The 24,584-nt window shown below is 37.7% G+C and overlaps 1 protein-coding gene across 4 annotated transcripts in view; it reads left to right on the top strand.

The window, feature by feature from the left end:
- The window catches only part of AHCYL2 (adenosylhomocysteinase like 2), a 148,036-nt gene that overhangs the window by 85,672 nt on the left and 37,780 nt on the right, over positions 1-24,584 (top strand). For 2 of the 4 annotated variants that reach the window (XR_012074285.1, XM_072964511.1), the window contains exon 2: positions 21,479-21,590. Coding sequence is in view for 2 of the 4 variants with exons in the window: in XM_072964511.1 (XP_072820612.1) it covers positions 21,479-21,590 (112 nt within the window). In the remaining 2 variants the exon portion in view is untranslated. The remainder of the gene's footprint in view (positions 1-21,478; positions 21,591-24,584) is intronic. The other 2 variants (XM_031674180.2, XM_072964512.1) reach the window with 1 other exon arrangement.

Here is a 24,584-nt window from a genome sequence, read left to right as displayed (position 1 = left end):
TGACATTAGCTCAGGCATCAACACAGTTTTCAAAACTTGGCTGCTAGACAGTGATTTATCTATTACATGGAGGACGGTGGGGGGCAATCCACTTAGTAGTTTTTCTCTAATGTTCAGATTCTAGGATAATTTTTGCTTCCTATTAGGAATCTCTTAAATATATTATATCCTGACCTTGGATGTAAAAAGATCTGCTTCCTAATCATAGTTATGCTTGATTGATTTGCTTTGGAACTCATTAGAATATTTCCTATTTGACTTTCATAGGGAAAGGTGAAAAGGCAAAGAATTTTGAAAAGCAGAGAGAAATTTTTGGCAGAAAAGTGTCAGGTAGAGAGAAATAATCATAGGGATTATTATCACAAAAGCAGTAATGGTGAAAGATGCTGAATGCATGGAATTTGAATGTACTATGTTAAAAATGGCTTCATATATATATATAATATATATATATATTATAGGAACATTCTCACCTTCAGCTCTGCATCCAGATCTTTGTCTAGATCTTGCTTTTTCTTCCTTTAGGTAATTTCTCAAATTCGTCCTTTCTTTTTCATTCTTATTGTCATAATCTGGAAATTCAGACTTTGACCATCTTTAAGACTGATCTTAAAGTTGCTCTCATTTCCTTTAGCCACATTCTTCCTTGACTGCATCTTCCTGTTGCATATTTTTATCATGTCACTCTGCAGAGATACTACTGCCCTATTTAGAAACTTTCAGTGGTTGCTGGTTGTCTGTTTTTAAATTACTATAAACCAATTAATGCTTCTCAACTCTCCTACAGCCCTTCCTCCCCACCTACCCCTAATGGATGTTATGTTATAACTCATTATTGGTGGGGGGAACCTCTTAGATGTGAATTCCCTCATCTTATTACCATCATCTGTAAATCTGCTACATCTATTCCTTCTTTTTTCTTTCTATAACAGAGGAAGACATATTCCTAATCCTAACCGGGAATAGCTTCTCCACTTGTGCCCTGGATCCCATTCTCTTTTATCTTCTCAGAGACTTTTCTTCTTGATATACCCCTAAGGTTGTTAAAATTTGGCAAAAACAACAATGCAATGCACAGTTAAATTTAAAATTCAGATAACCATGAACAGTTTTTAGTATAATCATGTCCCGTGCAATATTTGGGACCCACTTATGCTGAAAAATTGTTTTTTGTTTATCTGAAATTCAGATATATCTGGATGTCGTGAATTTTATCTGGCAACCCTATTTACTTCTCTCCTTCCTTTATTTATACTTTTAAGCGCCTGTGCGCATGCGCGCAGACACACACACACACACACACACACACACACACACACACACACACACATTTTCATCTTCCCCCTCGTTGGATCACTTCTTTCAGAGTTCAGTCAAACTCTAGTAACCATCTTGTGAACAAAAGCACACACACACACACACACACATACATACATGCAATTTCCTTTGACTCGTAATCCCTCTTTAGTTATTTCCATACCTCTCTGCTCTCCTTCATAACCCAGTTTTTCAAAAGACTTGTCTCTTCAAACTGTCACTCCTACTTAACCTTGCAGTCATTCTTCAGTTTTGCCTAATCCTGCTTTCACCCCCATTTCTCCCTCAAGTCACCAAAACTTCCATGTTGCCACATCCTAAAAACTGTTTTCAGCTGTCATCTTATTAAACAACTCAGCAGTCTTTGGAATAGCCGACCACTTTTTACTTCTTGTAATAATCTCTTTTCTTGATTTCAGTGACACTGTTCTCTTTGGATTTTCCTCTCTATTTTCTGATGGCTGCTTCTTAGATTTCAGTTGCTGGCTTTTCTTTTTCTTCTACCCTGTATGGTGGATTGTGGATCAGGGCTCAGACTTGAATCCTGTTTGTTTTTTTTCTTCTCTCTAGGCAATTTTTATCCATTTCCATGGTTTTGTATATCTGCATATACATGGGATTTAAATTATAGAAATGCATGAGATCGGTAACTCTCAATTTTATGTTTTTAGTCTAGACTTTCCTCTGAGCTCCAAACTCGGTATTCAGTTGCTGTTTCAATTCCACTTGGATATCTCATAGACATCTCAAACTGAACATGACCAAAACTGAAGTCCTGATATTCTTCCCACATCTATTTTCCCTTTATTCTTACACATTTGAATCAATTGCATTCCTATTTAATCAGTTGCTGGAGCCAGAAACCTAATGCTCATTCTTGACATCCTCCTCACCCTTCATATTCAGTTTGCTATCAAGTCCAGTAGAGTCAACCACCAACATGTATGTCTTAAATCCATGTGCTACCATCATCCTCATTCAAGCTATCATCATCACTCATGTGTTTTATTTTTATTTTTTTACCTTTTTTAATGGGCTTGATTTTATTTCGCTCATATGTTTAATGACCTAACTGTTCTTCTCATTTCCATTCATGTTCTTTTTTTTCTTTTTAAACAGCCATGATGATCTTGTAAAAACATAAATTTTCAGTAACTTTTCATTATTCTTAGAATAAAATTAAAACTTTTCTGTAGCCTGTAAACCCTACATGATCAGGCAGTTCTGCCTATCTCTCCAGTCACATCTTAACATTCTCTCTCATTAACAGTGTTTTTATACAAAATAAGGATTCAGTAAGAATGGACTCTTATTCCAAAGCACTTTAAAAAATGTTAGTCATGGTAATGTGCAGAATTTTTTCATTTATGAAAATGTTACAAACTATGCATGCATGAGTAGTTAGCTGAAAATGAGATATTTAAGACCAAACAATCTCCTCCCCTCCCCTTAAAATTTTAGGACCCTCATGTATTAATTTTCTGTGGCTTGTAATAATATAAATGTGTTTAATTATAGTTCTGGAGATCAAACGTCCAAAACGGGTCTCAGTGAACTAAAATAAGATGTCATCAGGGCTGTATTCCTTCTGGAGGCTCTAGAGGAGAATCCATTTCCTTGCATTTTCCATCTTCTGTGAGCTGTCAGAATTCCTTGGCTTGTGGCCCCTTCCTGCATCCTCAGAGCCAGTAGTGTAGCATCTTCAAATCTGTCTCTGGCTCTCATTCTCTGCCTCCCTCTTCAAGTTTGAGAAACCTTTTGATTATATTGGGCCCACTTGGATAATTCAGGATAATCTCCCTCTCTCAAGGTCAACCAACTAGCAACTTTAATTCCATCTGCAGCCTTACCCATGCTATGTATTCACAGGCTTTAAAGATTAGAACATGGACATCTTGGTGTGTGTGTGGGAGGGTGGGGGCCACTATTCTGTCTACCATGTATTTTTTTTTTAATTTCTATTTTTTAAGGGCAGTACATTCATTCCAGAAAAATTAGAAAACAGACCAGCAATTGAGGAGCTGTTTAGGCCCTGTGGATCTCTTAATGGAAATAGAGACACTTAGTTCATGTTAGTAAGAGAGGGTCTCTGAACACTTGAGGCACATAAAGCACCCCCAAAATATATTAAAAGTCACAAACAATAGGTATCACCTTCCAAATAAAATCAGTGGGGAAAGGAAGTACTGTAAGACTTTGGGTAAGTAATTTCTCTAGGTCTTCACTTCTTTATCCTTAAAATAAGGACATTGAATTAGCTGATCTTTAAAAGTATTATTATTTTTTAATATTGTCTTTATTAATGTGTAAAATTGATATCTCCATTATACTAAAATTAATCAAAAGAGATGAGTAGATAACATCACAAGAAAAATATTTGTAACTATGTGGGGTGACGGATGTTATCTAGACTTATGATAGCAGTCATTTTGGAATATATACATATATCAAAATCATGTTGTATACCTTATACTAATACAATGTTATATGTCTATTATATCTCAATAAAACTGGGGGAAGGGACTAAAATTTGATCAAAAAAGGTAAACAGATAATATAAAGGTTTTTGTTTTGTTCTGTTCCCAATCCAGTTAGTGCATAGTTTATTTCAGGATTCAGTCAACTACTGTTGTCAGGGTGATGAAAGAAAAGGAAAGACTAAGAAACTGTCATGGAGTAGAGAAGACCAAGGAGACGTGACAACCAAATGCAATGTGGGATCCTGGATTGGACCCCAGAACTAAAAAAGAATGCTAGTGGAGAAACTTTTGAAATCCAAATAAAGTCTGTAACTTAGTTAGTAGTAGAGGAGACGAAGGAGACATGACAACCAAATGCAATGTGGGATCCTGGATTGGACCCCAGAACTAAAAAAGAATGCTAGTGGAGATACTTTTGAAATCCAAATAAAGTCTGTAACTTAGTTAGTAGTATTATACCAATGTTAATTTATTAGTTTTGATCATTACCCTGGTTTTGCAAGATATTGACATTAGAACAACTTGGTTGAAGTGTATATGGGAACTTCATCACTATTTTTACAAATTTTTTCTAAGTCTAAAATTATTTCAAAATAAAAAAATTTTTAAAAGACAACAGTAAATGTGGGAAAGCAAGCCACAGAATGGGAGATATTTGTGAAGGACTCATAACCAGAATATATAAATTACTTAAACAGATCAATAAGGGAAAGACTGACAACCCGATAGAAAAATTGGCAAAATACTTGAAGGGCCACTTCACATAAGAGGATATTCAAATGGCCAATAAGCATAAAAGTGTTTGGCAGTGCAAAAGGGTTCCAGTTTCTCCAAGTTGGAATCCTTGTGCATTGCTGATGAGAATGTAAATGGTGCTGTTTCTGTAGAAAATAGTATGGTGGTTACTCAAAAAATTAAACAAAAATTACCAGATGACCCAGCAATCCCACTTTTGAGTATATGCCCAAAAGAATTGAAAGTAGGGCCTTGAACAGATACTTGTACACTTATATTCATAACAGCATTCACAATAGCTAAAAGGTAGAAATAACCCCAGTGTCCATTGACGGATGAATAATAGATAAACAAAATGTGTTATGTGTGTACAATGGAAAATTATTCAGCCCTAAAAAGGAATGAAATTCTGATACATACTATAATCTGGATGGAGCTTTATACTAAGTGAAATAAGCCAGACACAAAAGAACAAATATTGTATGATTCCACTTATATGAGGTATCTAGCCAAATTCAATGAGACGGAAAGTAGAATAGTGGTTACCAGGGGCTGGGGGAGATGGGGAATGAGGAGTCATTGTTTAATGAGTACTGAGTTTCAGTTTGGGGTAATGAAAAAGTCCTGGGGATAGATGGTGGTTAGGGTTGCACAACAATGTGAATATACTTATTGCCACTGAATTGTACACTTTAAAATGGTTAAAATGGTAAATCTTATGTATATTTCACCACAAAAAAATGTTATAGGCTAGTATTTCTGATCAACATAGATGCAAAAATCCTCAACAAAATATTAGCAAATTTAACAGTACATTAAAAGGATCATACACCATGATCAAATGGAATTTATTCTAGAGATGAAAGGATGATTCAATATCCACAAATTGATCAATGTGATAACCATATTAACAAAATGAAGGATAAATATTATGTAATTATCTCAATAGATACAGAAAAAGCATCTGGCAAGTTCAACATCCATTCATAATAAAAACTCTCAACAAAATGGGTATTGAGGAAATGTGTCTTAACAAAATAAAGGCCATAAAAAAATGTCCTGGAGGCGGGTGTATAGCTTTTACTCTTCAGGTGACTGTTATGTATTTTATTCATTTTAGGCTTTACTCTGAGTGAACTATTCCTTCCTCCCCACTCCCCAACTCTTTATTTCCTATGTGTGTTTATTTTGGATAATTCCTATGATCTGTTTTAATGTTTTTTTTTTAAATTTGGGGGGGGTTAGGGAGTTGTTTGGGGTTTTTTTTAACACCTTTATTGTGGTGTGGTTCCTGTACGATAAACTACACGTATTTCAGTTGTACAATTTGATGAATTTTGATAAATATGTAGAACTATTCTTTGATTAAGGCTTTTTTTTCCCCCCATTCAGCACATATTCATTAGTTGTTTGCTACGTGCTTGGAACATAGGAATGAGACGCCTAATCTCTTCCCTCAGATTGCTTGCAGTTCTAGTGTAGAAAGAGATAACTGATTGATTATAGTATCAACACTGATACGTACTATGACAGAGATCAGTCTGGGCGATTACTCAGTAACTCGTAGAATTGATTCTTAACCTAGACCAGGAACTGGAAATATGTACTGAGGGAAGCTAGAACTAAACTAAATTTTGAAAAATGTGTGTTTGTGTGTGCATTGTGTGTGTGTGTGTGTGTGTTCAGAGTGGGGATGTGGGGGAATTCAGAGCCGAGGGCTGAGGCTCAGGAAATATGCAGAGGCTAAGTTATGAAGGGTCTTGTGTGTCATACTAAGGAGTTGGGATTTTATTTTGAAGACAGTGGGGAGTTACTAAGGCATTTGAACAAGGAAGTGAACAGATCAGATTTTCAAATATTTGTGCTGATGATAATCATGTATAAATAAGGTAATTTAACAAACGGAAATAGGCCATTACAGAGATGGAGTTATCTAGGCCTTGTTAAGGTGTAGTCCCAGCAGTGTCGGCATCATCAGAGAGCTGTTAAAAATGTAAACTCTTGGGATATACTCCAGACTTACTAAATCAGAATCTGCATTTTAACAAAATCTCCATGTAATTTGTGGGCACATTCAAGTTTAGGCAGCACTGATTTAGATGGAAATGATGATGATCAAGCTTTTGACAGCTGGTATGAAGAATGTAGGACATATTGTAAGAGATAACGTAGGGTACGTGTTCTTCTTTCTATTCTTTCCCTCCTACTCCTCACCAAATGCACACCAGGTACCCACTACTCATCCATTACCTTTCAGCTTAAATGGAGCTTCTCTGATGTGACACTCCCAGCACACATGATTAGTACCCTTGCCAGACACTCCCATAGCACCCTGTACTTAGCTTATCGTTTTTCACATTTTTATTGTAATTATTCAATTGCCTCTCTCTCTTCCTAGACTTTAAGCAAGGACTGTCTTTCTATGCTGTCTGGTACTTGATAGTAAGTATTTGTGATTCGATTGAATGAATTCACCATATATAAGGGAATATGAATTTGGATGTGTTGGTGGATATACATGTTACATTATAATAATAATCAATTTAAAAAAACACTGACAAGTCCCAGGCACTGTTCTAAGTACTTTATATATGTTAGTTTATTTGACCCTCTCAGCAATCCTATAAGGTAGAGTCTCAATGTCCCTATTTTACAGATGAGAAAACTGAGGCACAGGGAGGATACATAATTTGCCTAAGATTACACAGTTAGTAAGTGATGAATCAAGATTCAAACCAGTCTGGTACTACTCTACTATGTCTGGTTTTGGACAAAATAGCTTCCTGGCACTATACTAAGTGCTTTCTATGTAGTTATGTGTATTGTTTAAATTTTACAGCATCAATGTGAGGAAGGTTTTATTATCCTGTTTTACAGATGAGGAAGCAAAGGCTCAAAAAGTTATGTATTTTACCCAAAGATGCACAGTTAGTAAGTGATGAAGCTAGCCTTTAAACCCAAGCCTACCCAACTTTAAAGTCTGTGGTCTTTACCAGTAATGATGATGCCTCCGTGTGGCATCTGAAATACCAGTAGGATGTGAGTCTTAAGATCACCAAGGAACTGAGAGTCAGGATGCCTAGTATTTAAGTTGTGGAGTAGGAGGAGGACTTAACAACTCCAGTTGCTCTAGTATCATGGGCATTTCAAATGTGACTGGGCAAGGGAGATTTGAAGCCCAGCAATTTCAGCCAGCCTCATAATTGACCCAATGGAACTTTGAACTCAGGTGGTTAGGAACCTTAGCCTCTATAATAAGCTGTAACTCAGGTGACTAAGGAGTAGTTATTGCTTTTTCTTATGGCCTCAGAGAAACCAGATGGATTAGAAAAACTGAATGTCAGAACTGGAAGGAACCAGTTCTCACCTTCCACAGTGCACTCTTACCCACCTTCCCCTCATTTCATAATAAGGAAACTGAAGAAGAGAGTAATTAGGGGACTTGACAAAGTCTAATAAAACCACTAGTGACCAGCCAGGGGTCACAATCTTGTATTCTTTGCCCTGTGCCTTATGACTTTCTAGGCTCCAGATTTATTGCCTCCTGTTTAAAACTCTTCTACCATTGTCATTACTTCTTCACCACTGCCTGGTTCTTTTTGACTTTGACCCCTGAAAATACTAACTTCTTGACCCCTGAAATTACTAACTTTTTGACATTTTCCCTCCAGCCCCAAGCATATACTCACTCTGGCAAGTCATCTGGCTTACCCTCATTAATTCAATAATGATACTACTATCAAATCACCACTGGTAGGAACACAACTGGCACACAGAACTTCTTGGAGTAAAAATGAGATTCTTGGAGTGAAAATAAGATTCTTTTGAGCTATTCATACATTTGGTCAATTTTTATGAAGCTTGAAGACTGCAGGAACAGATACAGTTTGTGTAACCTTCTGAAGTTGCAAACTCCTCCCCTAAATATTAAGGGTGATTATTATAGATAATCATATGCAGGGGTCTCACTCCTGCCCTTGCTGTAGGCGTATGTTCTCAGGCACATTATGGTGGAATGAAATTAGATTGAAAACAATTTTATAATTAGTATTTACACCCATACCCTGTGTCTTATACAGTCCTACTCACTTAATAGACCTTCATTCTCAAGTGTAATAGCTACTATTTTGTTTTTGTTCAGAGTCATTACAGAAAGGTATGATAAGGCTGCAGTTTTCAAATGAAGTCCATTTTAGTTAAAACCTACCTAAAAAAAAAAAAAAATGTCACAAGTAAAATGACATTTAGTTTAACCTGCTAAAGTGACATATTTTACTTGTACTTATTCTTTTATTCTCATTTCTGTCTTATTTAAAAGTTATTTTCTTCCATGTTTTAACACTACCATGAGGGCAGTCATCTTCCATTTACTCAATAACTGATGAGTACCAAGAATCTAGTAGTTTGCTGATCACTGACATCTTTTAAAGATTGAGTTCCACTCTAGACATAAAATAGTATTTTGGCCTTGATTTGTTCCTAAAATCCTTCATTATGATGCAATCTAATGGATTATAATTGATACAGATCAAGCAATGGAAAATGGATTATATATTCATGCAGACATAATATTATAATTAAGGATTAAAACCCTAAAAGGACCACAAATAAGTCATAGTTTTTATCAGTAGTATAACTAAGATCTGTGTATATAAAATAATGTTTCACATCCTATAAGATGGGCATAAATATATTAAACACATTGGTTATACAAGTAACCCCAGCGTATTATGAGGTACACATACAGGAGACAAAATTTGACAGTTTCTTAAGCCCTTACTATCTGCTGGACACTAGAGGCAAATCAGAGCTGGCTAAGCCCCTAAAGAGCCTGGAATCTAATGAGGGATAACATACACAGTAACTGTAATATGAGGAAAGGTGAAAATAGTGATGTGACCAAAGAACAATGTTAGAGGAAAGGGAGGTTCTTTTTTTAGGGTAGATTCCATGGCAGAACTATCATTTGAGCTGAACCTCAGAGAATATGAATAAGTGAAGATGATGGAAATGAAGGCAAAATGAATGCATGTTAATTGGAGAAAACAGCATAAGCAAAGGCACTGAGGTGGGAAAGGACACAGCATAACAATGATATAAGTACGAGCTACCATTTATTAAATACTTAGTGTATGCACACTTTTAAATCCTTACATCAGTACTGTAAGATGGCTATTATTATTACCACTGTACAGATTAGAAAACTAGAGGGTTAGAGAGGTTAAGTGGCAGCCAGGGTTCTAGCCTAGGTCTTTTTAATTCCCAAACCAGTACCCTTAGCTGCTCTGCTGAATGGTCTTCACATTCAGGAAATAGTGGGTAATACATCTTTTATGGGGGTGCAGGGTATGTAGGGATATGAAGTGGAAGATCCTGGAAAGGATTTATAGAGGGTTTTTAGGAGGCAGTGAAAATAGAGAGGGAAGGATAGACAAGATGCTTGGTGTAAGAGGGTCAAAAATAATTGGCAACTGATTGTTCTAGGGGCTAGGGAAAAGGGAGAAATTAAAGACGACTGAATTTTTATATCTAGATGACTGAGGGAACAATGGTAGAAAAGTGAGAAGAAACTTGTTTGAAGGATGTGGGGAAAGGAAAGATGGGGCAATCATTTTGATTTTAGATATGTTGCATTTAAAACACAGATGGAATGTATCATTGGAAATTTAGGCAAGAAGTGTTAACATCTCATTTTATTAAGAATTTTGGATTAACAGGAAGACCAGACAGAAGACAGTAACTGGAGGTTTCTGAGAGCTGAGGCTTTATCGAAATTGACACTCTGACCTCAGAGGGCCTTATCAAAATTGACATCCTTATCTCAAATCGCTCTTGCATTTCATCAACTTTCTATATCTTGCTGTCACTCAAATTGCTTCTCTCCATAGCTCCTCTAGGACCATAACTTCCTTTACTTCCACCTCTGTTCTCATTGCATCTGACCTGCCCTATGATCTCTAATCCTTTGACACCTCTGCATTGACCTGGTCCAACAGTCCCCTTCTGTTTTCAATTGCCTTTCTCTCTCGTGTAGATCTCTGGGTCAGTCATTTGAATTCTGCCCTTTCTGGCATCTTAAAATAATACCTCTTCCCCTAGAAGTTACCTTCCTGTCCTCCGTTCTCTTAACCAGTGAAAGCCCTGAGCCTGTAATCCTAATTATAGCATTATGACTATCAGCTCCAGAGAAATTATCCTCTGCAGTGGGAATTAACACTGTAAAGAGTCCCTGGTCCTTGAAGGGGACCAGAGCAGGCATATCTTGTTGAGATTCCTTTGTGCCTGAAGTCTGTGGTACTCTTACTGGATAATATACTCTAGGAATGAACTAAGAAGGTAAAATAGGTTAGGTCACCTTTTTTCTACTTTTGTCTTATTTCCAAACTTCTGAAGTATGTGGAGAGGAGGGAGCCGGTGCAGGGACATAAGTATGAAACAGCTTCCCTTAAGATGATGGTATGTAAGACTACTGTGTTGGCATCCTGTTTCTGAAACCAGATCTCTGAGTAAAAACCAGCATTGGATAGGGACTTTGAGGCAGCACTAGTCTTTTTTTCTTTTTAATTGAAGTATAGTTGATTTACAGTATTATATTAATCTCAGGTATATAACGTAGTGATTCACTATTTTTATAGATTATACTCCATTTAAAGTTACGTTAAAATATTAGCTATATTCCCTATGATGTCCAATATATCCTTGTAAACTTACAGATTTAGATAATAAACCAGTGGGGAGAGGGAAGGGGGTAATGGGGTAAGACAGGAGTAGAGGGTTAAGAGACACAAACTTCTATGTCTGAAATCAAGAGGCAGCCCTAGTCTTGATCAGAAATCCTGGCTCCTAAACCTACCTACACTGTGGTAGCTCCTGACTAGCCTCAGGGAAACAGCTATCTTTCTGCAGCTGAAGGTCCTTAGACCTTCTTGTACATAGCACAGGGAGCCAGCAGAGGGGGTTGTGGTCCCAGAACTTTCTTAAGAGCTTCTAAGTTCTGATTTTGCAAGAGATCTTCCCTGGCTCCATCCGAATCTCCTGTGCAATAAGAATTTAACTTGAGATATGCCTGAGTTTGGTGCCAGACCCCTGGTGTGAGTAGATGGGGAGCTTCTGCATAGCTGTTTAAACTTGAAAGCCATAAGGAACTCTTGATTTCAAGGAAACGCCTGTTTACTGTACAGATCCAAATCAAGCAACTCTCGAGAAATGGGAGTGTCTTCTTGACCTCGATCCTTATTGATCTTGGTATCAGCACCTCCAATGACGTGTCCTGAGGGGCGGGAGAAAATGAACAAGTGCCTTATACGCCGGGAAAGAGCGGAAGCCTAACTGTTGCTGCAGAAAGTCCCCACAGAGGAGGTGGGGTTAGAGTGTTCGGGGAGCATTAAACAGTGAGTGCCCTGTAGAAAGCTCAGTACCGGGGTGCAGAACTTTGCATCAGCTCTGATTTTGAAGCAGAAGCAGTTTTGAAACTGGCCAGTAAGGGACGTGTCAGGCATTTGACTTATTAATGATCTTGTTTTAATAGGAAACCTTTGTGAAAGGGGATGCAGCTTCTGCTAGATATTGTCAACTTCTGAATTACTAGATTTGGTTCTACTTTTTGGCACTCAGAAAACCCCGGTATTTCCAAACCAGCTTTCTTTTGCTGCAGGACATATATTACCCAAGCCTGTACTATGGAGAATGGGGACGGTAATGAGGGCACCTCAGCTTTTCACGTGCCTGAGTGGATGGTGAGTTCTTTGGTTGCTTTGCTTTTCCTTCTGTTTCTTGATAATGAGGCAGCCATTTCTGACAGATGACAGGATCACTTGTGAGAAGTCTCTACCAAGACCTGTGGTTGGGAAAACAGTTATTGTTCTTATTTCTGATTAGTTCCTATGTCCTGGGTCACCCCTGCTGCTTTCTTTTGTTTCTTCTTCTTCTTCTTTTTCTTAACCCCTGTTTTTTTAATTACGAGTGAAGCTGGGGAGGGTCTGAGACCTGCCTGGCCAAATCAGCTTATTGCCTGGCTGTCTGTGCTGGGCTGGGGCTCCCCCACTGCTGCTGGTATCCTGCATGAATTGTGTTATTCTCTGATTGCTTTGCATTCTACTAGCAAGCTGATGCTTAATTTATTTCTCATGGGGGTAAAAGAATAGTGAAGGGATAAAAACCAGAACTTGTAGAAATGGTGCTCCCTCAAGTCTGAAAAAATTTGACATTCCTCTCCTACCTGCCCATTTTTCTCCAGCCGGTCAAAATATTACCCCAAATATTCTTCATACGTGTATTTCTAAAAGGCAGGAACTACAGCTCTCTTGCTACTGTTCTTCAAAATATCTTATTTGCCTGATACATATTTTAATATAATTATAATAAGGTTATAATATTATAATTATTATGATAAGAACTAGCACATATAACCTAATATTTTAGATCCAATTTTAACTTTTGATTTAAAAACAGCAACTATCTTTATTTTCCTGTCTGCTTTCTTCCTGGTTTAGCCTGATTTCTTACAGTCTGTATACCAGCTTGTGTTTTTCATATATATGTATATTTTTCCCCTATTGAAAACTGATTGGACTATACATAACATATTCCAAGTTCTTTTCAGTGTTTAGGGAATTACGGACTTAAAGAAATAACCATCAATAATGAGTATATAGTAGACCTAACAAATGTCCAACTGACAAGCCCACATTTCAACTCTCATAACAACTATTGTTTATTATTTTTGTTGGAGTTATTCCTGTTGTTCTTAATATTGTTCCAGAACCCTGTGCTCAGTTTAAGATATTTGATCAAAAGAAATCCTACCCATCCACAGGCTTATTTCAAATAATGTAGTGTTGGAGATTAATGGAAGGGGTTCAAATAATAATTCTAGTTGGGCTTTTAAGCTTGTTTTTGAGTCTCCAGCCACATAATAATAACAGGAAGGGGGAGCAGGAATTCTGGTTTTCTTAGGTGAGGGCCCACATTAAGTACTTTGTTACTTCTCTAAAGGAATATTACAGAAGAATTCCTCAGTTGACTAGTGTGTCAACTCAGAATCAAGAGAAGTTTTATTGTAACTCTTATTCTCATGAGCAATACACCTTTCTGTCTTACCTCCTGAGCACATCCTCTCAAGAGGAGCTCCTACTGGACTTTTACCTACTCACTTTTTTATTTACGTGAACAAGATAGATAACTGTCCTAAAAGAGTTAGTGTGACCATTGCTCACCTAAGATTTCCCCAGTTTTTGATAACTTTTTTAAATCTTTTTTTTTGGGGGGGTGGGTAATTAGGTTTATTTACTTATGTTCATGGAGGTTCTAGGAATTGAACCCAGGACCTCATGCATGCCAAGCACACACTCTACCACTGAGCTACACCCTTTCCCCTAAGATAACATTCTTTAATAAAGAACAGCTCTGCTTTGTTTTCAATACAGCATGTCTCTTATTTAGCGATTTCTTGGCCCTTCTCTCTCAAAAACCAGGAAAATGCCTTTGATCAGTAGGTTTTTTTTTTTAACGATGAGAAAAAGTAGGGAAGGGCTTGTCTTCAATAACTCAGTTTTTTCATCAGCTGTCTTTTTCTTGCCAAAGATTAACCTCTTGAGGCTTTCTATCAGATACCACATAAGTCATTAATTTCTGACCTGGTCTGGAAGTGCTTCAGTAGGCTGCCGCTGATATCCACTTAGCCACCAAAGTGAGCCACTGAGCACCCTCTAGTGTATTGCCTATAGATTTCCAGACCTTAACTTGTGAAATGTTAGAGTGCTTTTAATCCCCTAGAAGAAAGCCTGGAGCCAGTTCCCACACTGAGCCAAAGTTTCAGTTTATGAAAGCTTTAACAAATGTCTGACTCATGTTCCAGTTTACATATTAATGTAATGAAATTTCCACTGAGACTATCCTTGCCCCCAAAGGAAATATGACAAGGCTCTCAAATCTTCTTTCAGGGGAAAAATATAGCAGAGAAGTTAAATTATAATACCTCCCTTCTTGTTAGTGATCAGCAGCAAAGGGACTCGCATATCCCTCAGAGAATAGGACTCAAGACCACAGACAGCAGCTGACAGTACTCACATCTCTGATTCCCAGCAGGGAAATAAGCCAGGTTGAAGTCTGAAGAACTCCAGTCTCGAGAATTGACAAGGTAGACCTTCAAGTTAACATTCCATCAGTCACTGGAAAATTTCTGCTGGAGCCCTGCTCCTCAGCTGTTTTCATGTGAAGGATTTTCTTAACCTTGTTCAGGCAGTTTTACTGCTAAAAGGTTGGGGAACTCATCCTTTTAAAGGTTGTCCTTATTAATACGTTTTACTTCCCTTGAGAATTCTTTAGTCCCTGCTGGTAGGTGAAAATACTTCCTCTTATGTGCATGGAGATCAGCAGTAACCTTTTTCAAGTTTCTACAAATTAATATTTCCTCCTCCCACTCAAGCTCTCTGTGGTACTTGGTACTTTTCCATAGGAAATCTGATTGACTTTCTTGAGTACCCAGCCAGCTGGTTACCCGATTTTCTTTTGGCTAGAAGTAATCCCTTGTATAGGTGAAGAATTTATTCAAGCAGCTCATTTGGCTTGGAAGGGAGCAATGTCTCTATATATGCTTGAACCATATCTACTTGGAAGTGAGACAAAAACCTTGAAGGTATCTGGTAAATGGTGTTAGAAGTAGCTTGACTATAACTCTGGGTCAGAATTGACAAAGCAGAGACCCATTTGAGAAACTGATGAAAACTATGGACTCTCTACCCAGGAAAATTTTACATTCTGTTTTAGGGGGTCTAGACCTCCATGTACTCTAGAGGAAGAACTTTTGACCTTAAAAAAAGAAGAAATGTTAATATTTTATACTTGTGTATCATTATGTTGTCTCCCAGACTCTCTCACATACATTATTTTCTCAGCACACAGTTGGGATAGACAAAGTAGATATTGTCATTCCTATTTTACAGATGAGGATTACAGATGTTAAGTACAGGAATGTTAAGAAATGAAGATATGGAGAGAGAGAACCTCTGATCACCATCCTTTGTAGTCCTACTTTATGTACTTGAAAAGGAATGAATTTTTTTCTCTTGGCCTGCTCCTCTGTAGGGTAAATAGATCTGTTCTCCCCATGAGTCCTATATTTCTTAGTGTGTTAATCATCTACTCTTAACAGCCTTAAATTGTGGAAATCAGAATTAGGCCCTGTTCTCTTTATACCCTGTGTTGGATAACAAAAAAGGATCACCTCATTCCATTCTCTCACCTTTGAAATAAACTTTTCTTTTCTGCCTGTGAAAATGCCTCCATGGTTGTAGCTACAGAGAGGATAAAACGGTTGGTTAAGGAGAAAATTAGGGCAAATTAGGGCAGCTTTATTCATGCTTGGAGAAAGTATTAGAGCAGTGGTTCCCAAAGTGTGGTCCCCAGACCAGCAGCATCAGCATCTCCTGGAAATTTGTTAGAAATGGAAAATATTGGGCCCCACCCAGATTTGCTAATCAGAAACTCTGGGGTAGGGCCTAACAGTGCATTTTATTTTAATAAAATAATGCAGCTAAAATTTGAAAAGTAGTTTGTTAGATGAAGTTGTTAAGTGGTAAGGCTCTTACCAATGTCTTCTGGTTGTATTTGATATAGATCTGCATGTTCCTCTACTCAGGCCTAGTGACTGAAGCCAGTAGGCCATGGAGTTCCTTTTCCCCTGAATGCGGAAAATGAGGAACCAGCTGAGAGTTGTATTAGGGTGAACATGCTTGGTTAGGAGGAGCAGAAGTTTAGAGACTCATCAAGCAAGCAGGAAAATATCAGTTCATCTCATTTTGTGAAATTATGAACAGGAGATCAAGATCATCATGGGTGATAGTGAACATTCCATCTCCCAGGATCAGTTCATTTCCATTTCAATTTTTGGTAGTGGCCTTGGGCAAAATTGCCAGTTAAGGGGCTGTTAGAGTTCAAATTCTTATATGATTTAGCCATTTCAGAATTGTGGTTTGATCAGAGCCCCAAGATTATCTGGGATGATGTCATTTCTGAGACCTAATCTGTTAAGAAAGTAAATTTAAGGAGTAATTTTAAATTAAATAAATTTAAGATAAATTAAGAGGAAAGACGTACCCACAGAATTAGGACCGGGGGAGTTTTGGGTCCTCTGATCGATATCGTAATGTGTGGTGTAGTGGAAAGAGCTTTGGCTCTGACATAAACGCAGGCTCACATTCTGGTCCCACTTACTTGCTGTGAGACCTCAGGCCAATCATTGTTCTCTCAGAGCTGTACTTTCCTAATTTGTCAAATGGGGTAATGAAGCCTATTTTTTAAGATTCTTATACTGATTAACAGAAGCAACATATATCAGGGCTGGGCGTAGTAGGCACTTCGTAAATATTAGTTCTCCTCCCCTTATTCTGTTCTTCCAGAGACCTTTTCTCTCAACATAAAGATTATCCTAAAAAAAGAATCTACAATTTTATGCTCCTTCTTATGCTCAACAAGCTCTTGTTTTTTAAGGAATTCAAATCACATTCCCACCCCTATCTCTGTAGCATACGGTTGAATGTAGCTTTCCTTTTCACTGAGTCCCTTTCAGAAACCAACAACTGTGATTCTTTGCCCTTTCATTTGACTCTGTTTGATATGTAACAAGGTCATTATGATTCTAGGGGCTCTGAGGAAATAAGAAACTCCCTATTGCAGTCACACCTTCTGTGACACACACGGGTTTTGAAAAAATTTTTTGAAAAATGCAAGCAGATCACTCAACACCCAATCAGGAACAATCTTGAGATGGAACTAGAAACCAGATGTCAAAACCTGTATAAAAGATGCATAATTAAGAGTAAAGCAATGTTCTCAGAAAGTTGATTTCCTTGGTGACAGAGCTAAAACCAGTGTCCCCAGTCTAACTAACTCAAGGACACAGAGTATAAGGTACAGGCTGCCTGAGCACTTGGAACCATTTTTTTCCTTACCGTCTTAATAAATTCCCTCATTGTTTTAGTGGCTCTGTAGTTAATTTTTTTCCAATGAGACTAGGTTAACTAAAGTCATCTGACATGAAAAAGGAGGAGGTAAGGTTAAAAAGGAACCTAATTAGCAAGTTAATTATAGCAGGTAAAAAAGTGCACCGGTTATATAAATAAGCTATTGTTATGCGCATGCAAGTTGGGCCTTGTCGAGGGACTTGTTAAGGTTTAGAGGTCAGAGGATCTGTGTAATTGGGTATTTAGGAAAAAAATTAAAAATAAAAACAAAACAGCCAGCAGAATTAGGAATGGCTGATGAGCCACTAACAGAAATGCCTTATTAAATTGGGCTCTACTGCTGGAGGGGCTATTGGAGCTGCTTCAGGATTTCCAGGGAAGGGTAGGCACCCCACACACACACACCAAAAAAAAAAAAAAAGCTAGCTGGAACCAGAGCCAACAGAATTGCTGATGAGGAAAGTTTAAAGGCCTAGCCACAAGGGTCCCTGGACTGGAGAGGTGGCAGTAGGGCTGGTAATGTCACTATGCTGAGCAACAAGAAGAAATACATTGTCAATGGCAACTTTGGGATTAAAGCCCAGGTGAGGCTAAGCTCTTATTTACCAGTCTTGCTGCCGCTACAGCCATTACTGTAAAAAGCCAGCTGCTCTTTCCCTCCTTTCCCGCTTTCGTCCCTTCTTCTGGTATAAGGTGAGCTGCCCCTCTCCTAGCAGTCTCTTTCCCTTCCGTGCCTTGATGCCTGCTGGAATAGGCAATTCTCTCTGAAGTGGATAAGGAGGGTTACCTTGAAGGACTCTTTGATTTCAAACAAGGTAGGAAATTTAGGGGTAGAGCCTACCAGAGTACCCTAACTGGGGTGGGTACATTACTGTTTTACAAAGGAAGAGTAAAGAATGTAATGGCACGTAACTGGTGAGGGAAGGTGGGCAACAGGGATGACCTATTTAAACCATGTGTTCTGGTTGTCAGTAAAAGATAAACATTTATTTCTTGAGGAAATTGTATAACTTATTCTATATATTAGTCTCTTTCTAATATTCTTCAATCTTAAAGAAATCTGAGTTCAGTGTCCAAAAAGTAAACAAGATTCAGAACCCCATGTCTCTGGGTGGAGAAAGCCTACATTCTTTAGTGCCAAAAGATAGCCTGAACTTGACCTGGTTAAGAGTAATTGCTGTGGAGAAGTCTTCACAGAGAAGAGAATTCAGTTTAAGGAAACTGGTTTGAGATGATGGTGCAGCTAGAAGGCTACATGGTTTAGTATTATTGGGGTAAACGGGTGTATGCCCACCCACCCCTGATCCTACAAATCTAGAGAAGTAGATTGACCCGCCCCCTCTAGTGGTGGGTGGGTGCGAGTGGGTGGTACATACCTGAGGCAGGGTTTATCTGTTATTCTTTTTTTAAAAAAGGCACTGCTGAAGTTAGTGACTCATGTGGCCTTTAGAAAGTCAAGGACTATTTCTTTTCCTAGATGAGCCTCTAGAAAAAGCAAAACGACATACTGTCTTGAACTGGTTGGTGAAATGGAAGCCAGGGATTTGAGTTTGACTGCTGTTCCCCTCCCCCATCTTCTCACCCACCCTTTCCCCCTTCCCAACTTTTTTTTTTTTTCCTCATAAAGACTTTTAATGGGCTTTTCAAATTACTTGGTCAGCTTGAGTTGGTGATACAAAACATTAAAATATTTTTTTACACCTATTAAACAATTCACCACAGGTAAAACTATTTAAACAGTCTACTAATTCATTGAAGGTTCTTGCTATAAAGTGAATTTTAAGTCCAATCATTTGCACTTGTATTTTGGTTAATGATGAAGCTCTAATTTGCAGAATACTTTTTTTTTTTACATTTTTTTCTCTGTGATTTATCATAACATTTTGTGTATATTTCCCTGTGCTATACAGTGTAATCTTGTTTATCTATTCTACAATTTTGAAATCCCAGTCTATCCCTTCCCACCCTCTATCCACCTGGTAACCACAAGTTTGTATTCTCTGTCCATGAGTCTATTTCTGTCCTGTATTTATGCTTTGTTTTTGTTTGTTTATTTGTTTTTGTTTTTGTTTTTTAGATTCCACATATGAGCGATCTCATATGGTATTTTTCTTTCTCTTTCTGGCTTACCTCACTTAGAATGACATTCTCTAGGAGCATCCATGTTGCTTCAAATGGCATTATGTTGTCGGTTTTTATGGCTGAGTAGTATTCCATTGTATAAATATACCACATCTTCTTTATCCAGTCATCCGTTGATGGACTTTTTTTTTTTTGCCCTTAAGAATTCTTTTAACTTTAGACTTGGCTTATGGTTACCATATTTACTTAATATTCAACCAAGTACAGCCTGCAAATAGAGTGGGCTACTTCAGATTCACTGTTTCAGCACATGGTTGCCTACTGTGTGTCAGGCATTTGTGCTTGAGGATATAAGTGTGAATAAGGTACACAGTTCTTGCCTTTATGGAGCCTAGTTTGCACAGGATACAGGTAGGTAGTTATATTCAGGGTGGTAAGTGCTGGGATAGGAGAAGTAAATGGAAGTTCACATACGTTCCATGGGAGTGCAGAGAAACAGGGCTTTATCTTTTTGGAATACACTGCTACTTCAAAAAAAAAATAATTAACTTTGCCATTTTTCATTTTGCGGAAAGCTTCTAATCCAATGAATTTTCCTATTGCTGGAAACAATTTACAGTCTCTAAAGTACTACACAGGCTTTATTTGTTGTTATAGCTATGAAAATGCTATGAATTCCCCTAAAAGATATGCTAAGCTAATTCGATTTGGCACTTTTCTCCTTGTCTGAATACTCAGATGACTCAATGGTTACCTCTAACTTCGGGAAATGTAGCCAACAGTTGCTTTCGTTCTGATGTGCTGTATCTGTCTTCTGCCCATCAAGGGCCCATCTTTTTCTCATGAAAGGCAGAACCAGTTGTCAGATCTTTGATCCTTTCTGCCTCCATGCCAGTTTGATCCAATCTAAGCAATTATGCAAACATTCAATTAGAGAAAAAGAGAAAAAAAGGTATTTTTTGAATAAATGATATGAGCTTTGATTTGTAATGTGTTATGAAGCGTCAGCTGGAACTTCCAAAATGCAACCTCCACTGTACTGAGATTTATACCTATTCAGTCCAGTCATCTACTCCTTCTACATCTGTTACAGTTAATAAATCATCATCTTGTAGCTTTTAGTATTTGATACCAAATATTAAAAATAATAAATTAATGTTTACTTATTAGTACCAAAAAGCTTATTAATACATTTTAGGAAACCTTTAAAAAGCTAGATTGACTACCTGCAAGAGTTACAAGAACAATATAAACTTGTTTTGTAGGGGTGAATTAATTGAATCTCCTGCTGAGTTTCATAGTTTACACACGTTATTTCATATAACCCTCTCTAAAACTTGTGAAGTATCTTTGTTGTATTTATGAAAAAATGAGGATCACAAAAGTATCTTGACCAATGTTACATAGCTAACGAGTGGCATAGCCAGGATTTGAATGCAGTTCCAGAAAGTTCTGTATGAGTAGAAAGCTTTTTTTTTCTCCCTTTCCATTATACCATACCATTTCCTGAGAATCTTAAAACCTGAAGGCAAGTCACTTTACCTTTCTGTACCTTGAAGTTTCTTATCCAGATATATGGAGGTCCTTTCCAGCTTTAATTTTCAGTGAAACCATAGGAAGGATTTCTGGATATAAATTAACTTTCTAAAAATTTATTTTAACCAGAACATTCCCTTTTATTGCAAAATGTATATAGTGAGAGAGTGGATCAAAGATTTAAATTTGATAGAAACAGAGTAGGTAAAGAATGAAAAATCGTTCTCTCAGAAGAATGTTAACATTCCAAACGTGGGTTGGTACAATCAGATCAGCTGGGAAGGAAGGTAAGTTCCTACAAGCCTTGAATTGCTGTCTCACAATGGAGGTTCTTTCCCTTTATGAAACTAGAGTTCTTTTTCTTAGCAGATTCAATTTGCTGACCAGAAGCAAGAATTCAACAAGCGTCCCACCAAAATTGGACGTCGCTCTCTGTCTCGCTCCATTTCTCAGTCATCTACTGACAGCTACAGCTCAGGTGAGTGCTGGACTGCTGTGACCAGCTGTGGAGGCTGGTTAAGTCTGATCAGCAGACCGTCCTGTCTATCTAAAGCTAATTAAGCACGATCAAGCCTGTGCTTTGGAATAAACACTTGGACTCTCAGTCGAAATTTAGACCAAAATTCTGGATCGAATCTTTGGATTTCTCTTGGGGATTCAGAGTGGAGCCTAACAGAGGCCGCCTCTTCCAATAATGGCAGAAGAGGGTGACTAGGGAAAGTGAATTCTGATTTATTCAGAGAATGGGAGTATGTTGCTCACTGATGACCTTCACTGAACAGCATGTGTAGGGACTTGTGTTTTTTCCATTCTTTGAAAATCAAAGAGAGGATCCCCATCCCTCCATCTGGGAAACCTTAATTGCCCCAAGAAACAATGAAATCATTGTAGCTAGCTCAAGTGAGCCCTTTGCCTTTCCTTCTAAGCTGTGACATTGTATTGCTTGTTACTCCTTTCCTTTGCAGTGGCGTCAGTTCCAATATGTGGTCCCTGGGGCTGAGTTATCATTTAATGCCAAATGAGTATCAACATGTGGGACCCCTTGTCAACACTGGCCATTTGTGTAACAGTGTCCAGTATGTGTCTGATTTAATATGGAGCTGTTTTATTTTGCTCTTATGTAGGAATGTGATAGGAAGCTGGGTGTTTGTCCAAGTTATGTCTTAACTTATAAATAATAATATTCATTAAAAAATGTTCATCATGACCTGAAATTTTATTTGTTTTTCACACAACTAAGAAATTAGCATTTGTTATGTAAAGCTGAAGAAAGCTTGTTTGGGAAGCTGTAACTTTTAGGTTGGGTGGACTGTTATTTACACTTTTTACATTTCTTTAAATTTCCCCCACAATAACTGAATGATGTAAAGCACATGGTATAAATCCCTATGGATTTTTGTCTAAAGATACCAAATTTTGTACCTATGTTATTCTGCTGAAATAACCAGCAGAATAATAAATAATTAAATTATATAAAAAAATTCTCAGTAACTGTTAAAAATTCATGAACCAGTTAATATAATTCAGAAAACTATAATAATTGTGAAAATATGAATTGTAGAACATTTTAGACTGTGAGTTTGTGCATGTTATCTAAAGATTGATACTAAATAATAAAAACAGTAAATTTTAACTCTAGCTCCTTTTCTTCCCTACACACTTGATCCACATTTCCAACTGTGCTCCTATAGAGAAAAGCAAAGCCTGCCTTCCTACAAAACACCCATATATATATGCAGGGAGAGTACTTACAAAGTATCTACTTACCTAAAAGAGTGAGTTTGATACCCTTGGTGTCCAAGAGAATGCATAGTTACTTGGGATAGCTCATTGGTGACTCATATTGACTGATGTCACCCTGGAAAAGTTGGACTTTTAGGTTGAACTATAAGAAATTGCCATTTCTATAGTAAAAAAAAAATCAACCTTATATATCTATTTAAGGGTATTAAGTTTTGAAGCATGGAGTCAAAACATCCTGGACTTGGAAAATAACTTAAAGATCAATTATTTAGCTTTGCAGTGGATGCTGGACTTGCCTTGATGGCATCCCTGACAAATGGCCATCTGGTCTCTTTGGGACCATTTTTAGATGATAGGATGATCCTTGCTTTATCTAGTAATTTAGCTGTCTCTGAAATGTAAAGATTTTACTTAGAAATAGAAATCACCATTTTTGGTTGCCTAATTTGGAGGGCATCCCATTGTCCTTGTTAACCTCATCTGGATATGTTCCAGATGAAGTGTCCTTTCAAAATATTATACCTATAAATATAATATTCTAGGTATGATCCAAAATAATCTATAGGAAGTGTTATTTCCATAAACTCAGTGCTTTTAAAATGAAACCTCATTATGTTTGCTCTTTTTTCAGCAGCATCTCACACACACTGTTACCTTGTTTTATTTCCATGTGAACAGTTGTCAAACCCTTTTAGAACTGTGAATGGAGGTGCCTGCTGCTTTGAGTTTTACACTGGGAGTTAGGAGAGACCTAGCTTCTAGGCTTTGATCAATGTGTGATTTGTTGTGTGATTCTGGAAAACTCTTGCAGCCTGCAATGTTCATAACAGAGGGAATGGGAAAGTGATACGAGGTGATACAGAAAAAGCTCCATACTTATCAAGAGAAAAGCCAGGAATAACAGAATTACTCACAGCTTTCTAAATATGAGAAGATGTGCGAATGCATGTCAATGAGAACTTGGACCCCCTTTTCAGCATATGTTATCATTTAATTGACTATAGAAATGAACGTTGGAGAGCCCCGAAGACTTCTCTTCTCTGTTTATCTCTCCCTAGGTGAACTCATTCAGTCTCGCAGTTTAAAATATGTATTGATGTTTGATTCTTGGATTTTGTCTCTAGCCCAAATCTCTTCCCTGTACATTAAACCCAGATATTCAACTGCCTCCATAGTGCTTTCACTTGGATATTTTACAGGCATCTTAACCCTCCCATGTCTTAAAAACTGAACGGCTGAGTTCCAGCCTTGCCCCTCTTCGATCTATTCTCAGTGCTGCAGCCAGATCCTTTGTTTTAAAATAAGGGGAAAGGCGTCCAGAGACATTCTTGTTAAACGACTTTACACCTCTGTGAAGGAGTGTACACCTCTGATATACTCTGTGTGTGCGCAGCTAGAAGAAGGTTTCTGGCATTTCAAAAAAAAGGATACCTTTCTGTACGAAGTGCTTGTTTTGCTGAGGTTACTTGGAGCCTTTCTTAGGCGCTGGCCTACACTCCCTTCCTCATGTTCCTGCCACTAAAGTCTGTCATGCTTTTATTTAGGAACCTCCTCCAGCCTTTGCAGCCGGTTCCTCATGTGAATCACAGAACACAGAAAATGATTTGAAAGGTTGTTTTCTCAGTTCTTCAAAGGATGGTTCAGAATTACTGATACAGGCATAAGAGAGACGTTAATTCATACGTCCAATGGATGCTTCAAGGCATTAGAGCTTAATTCTGGTGAAACC

The sequence above is a fragment of the Vicugna pacos genome, chromosome 7 (assembly GCF_048564905.1).
Source record: "Vicugna pacos chromosome 7, VicPac4, whole genome shotgun sequence".
Taxonomy (NCBI): domain Eukaryota; kingdom Metazoa; phylum Chordata; class Mammalia; order Artiodactyla; family Camelidae; genus Vicugna; species Vicugna pacos.
The sequence above is the reverse complement of the archived record's forward strand: the minus strand, read 5'-3'. Positions and strand labels throughout refer to the sequence as shown.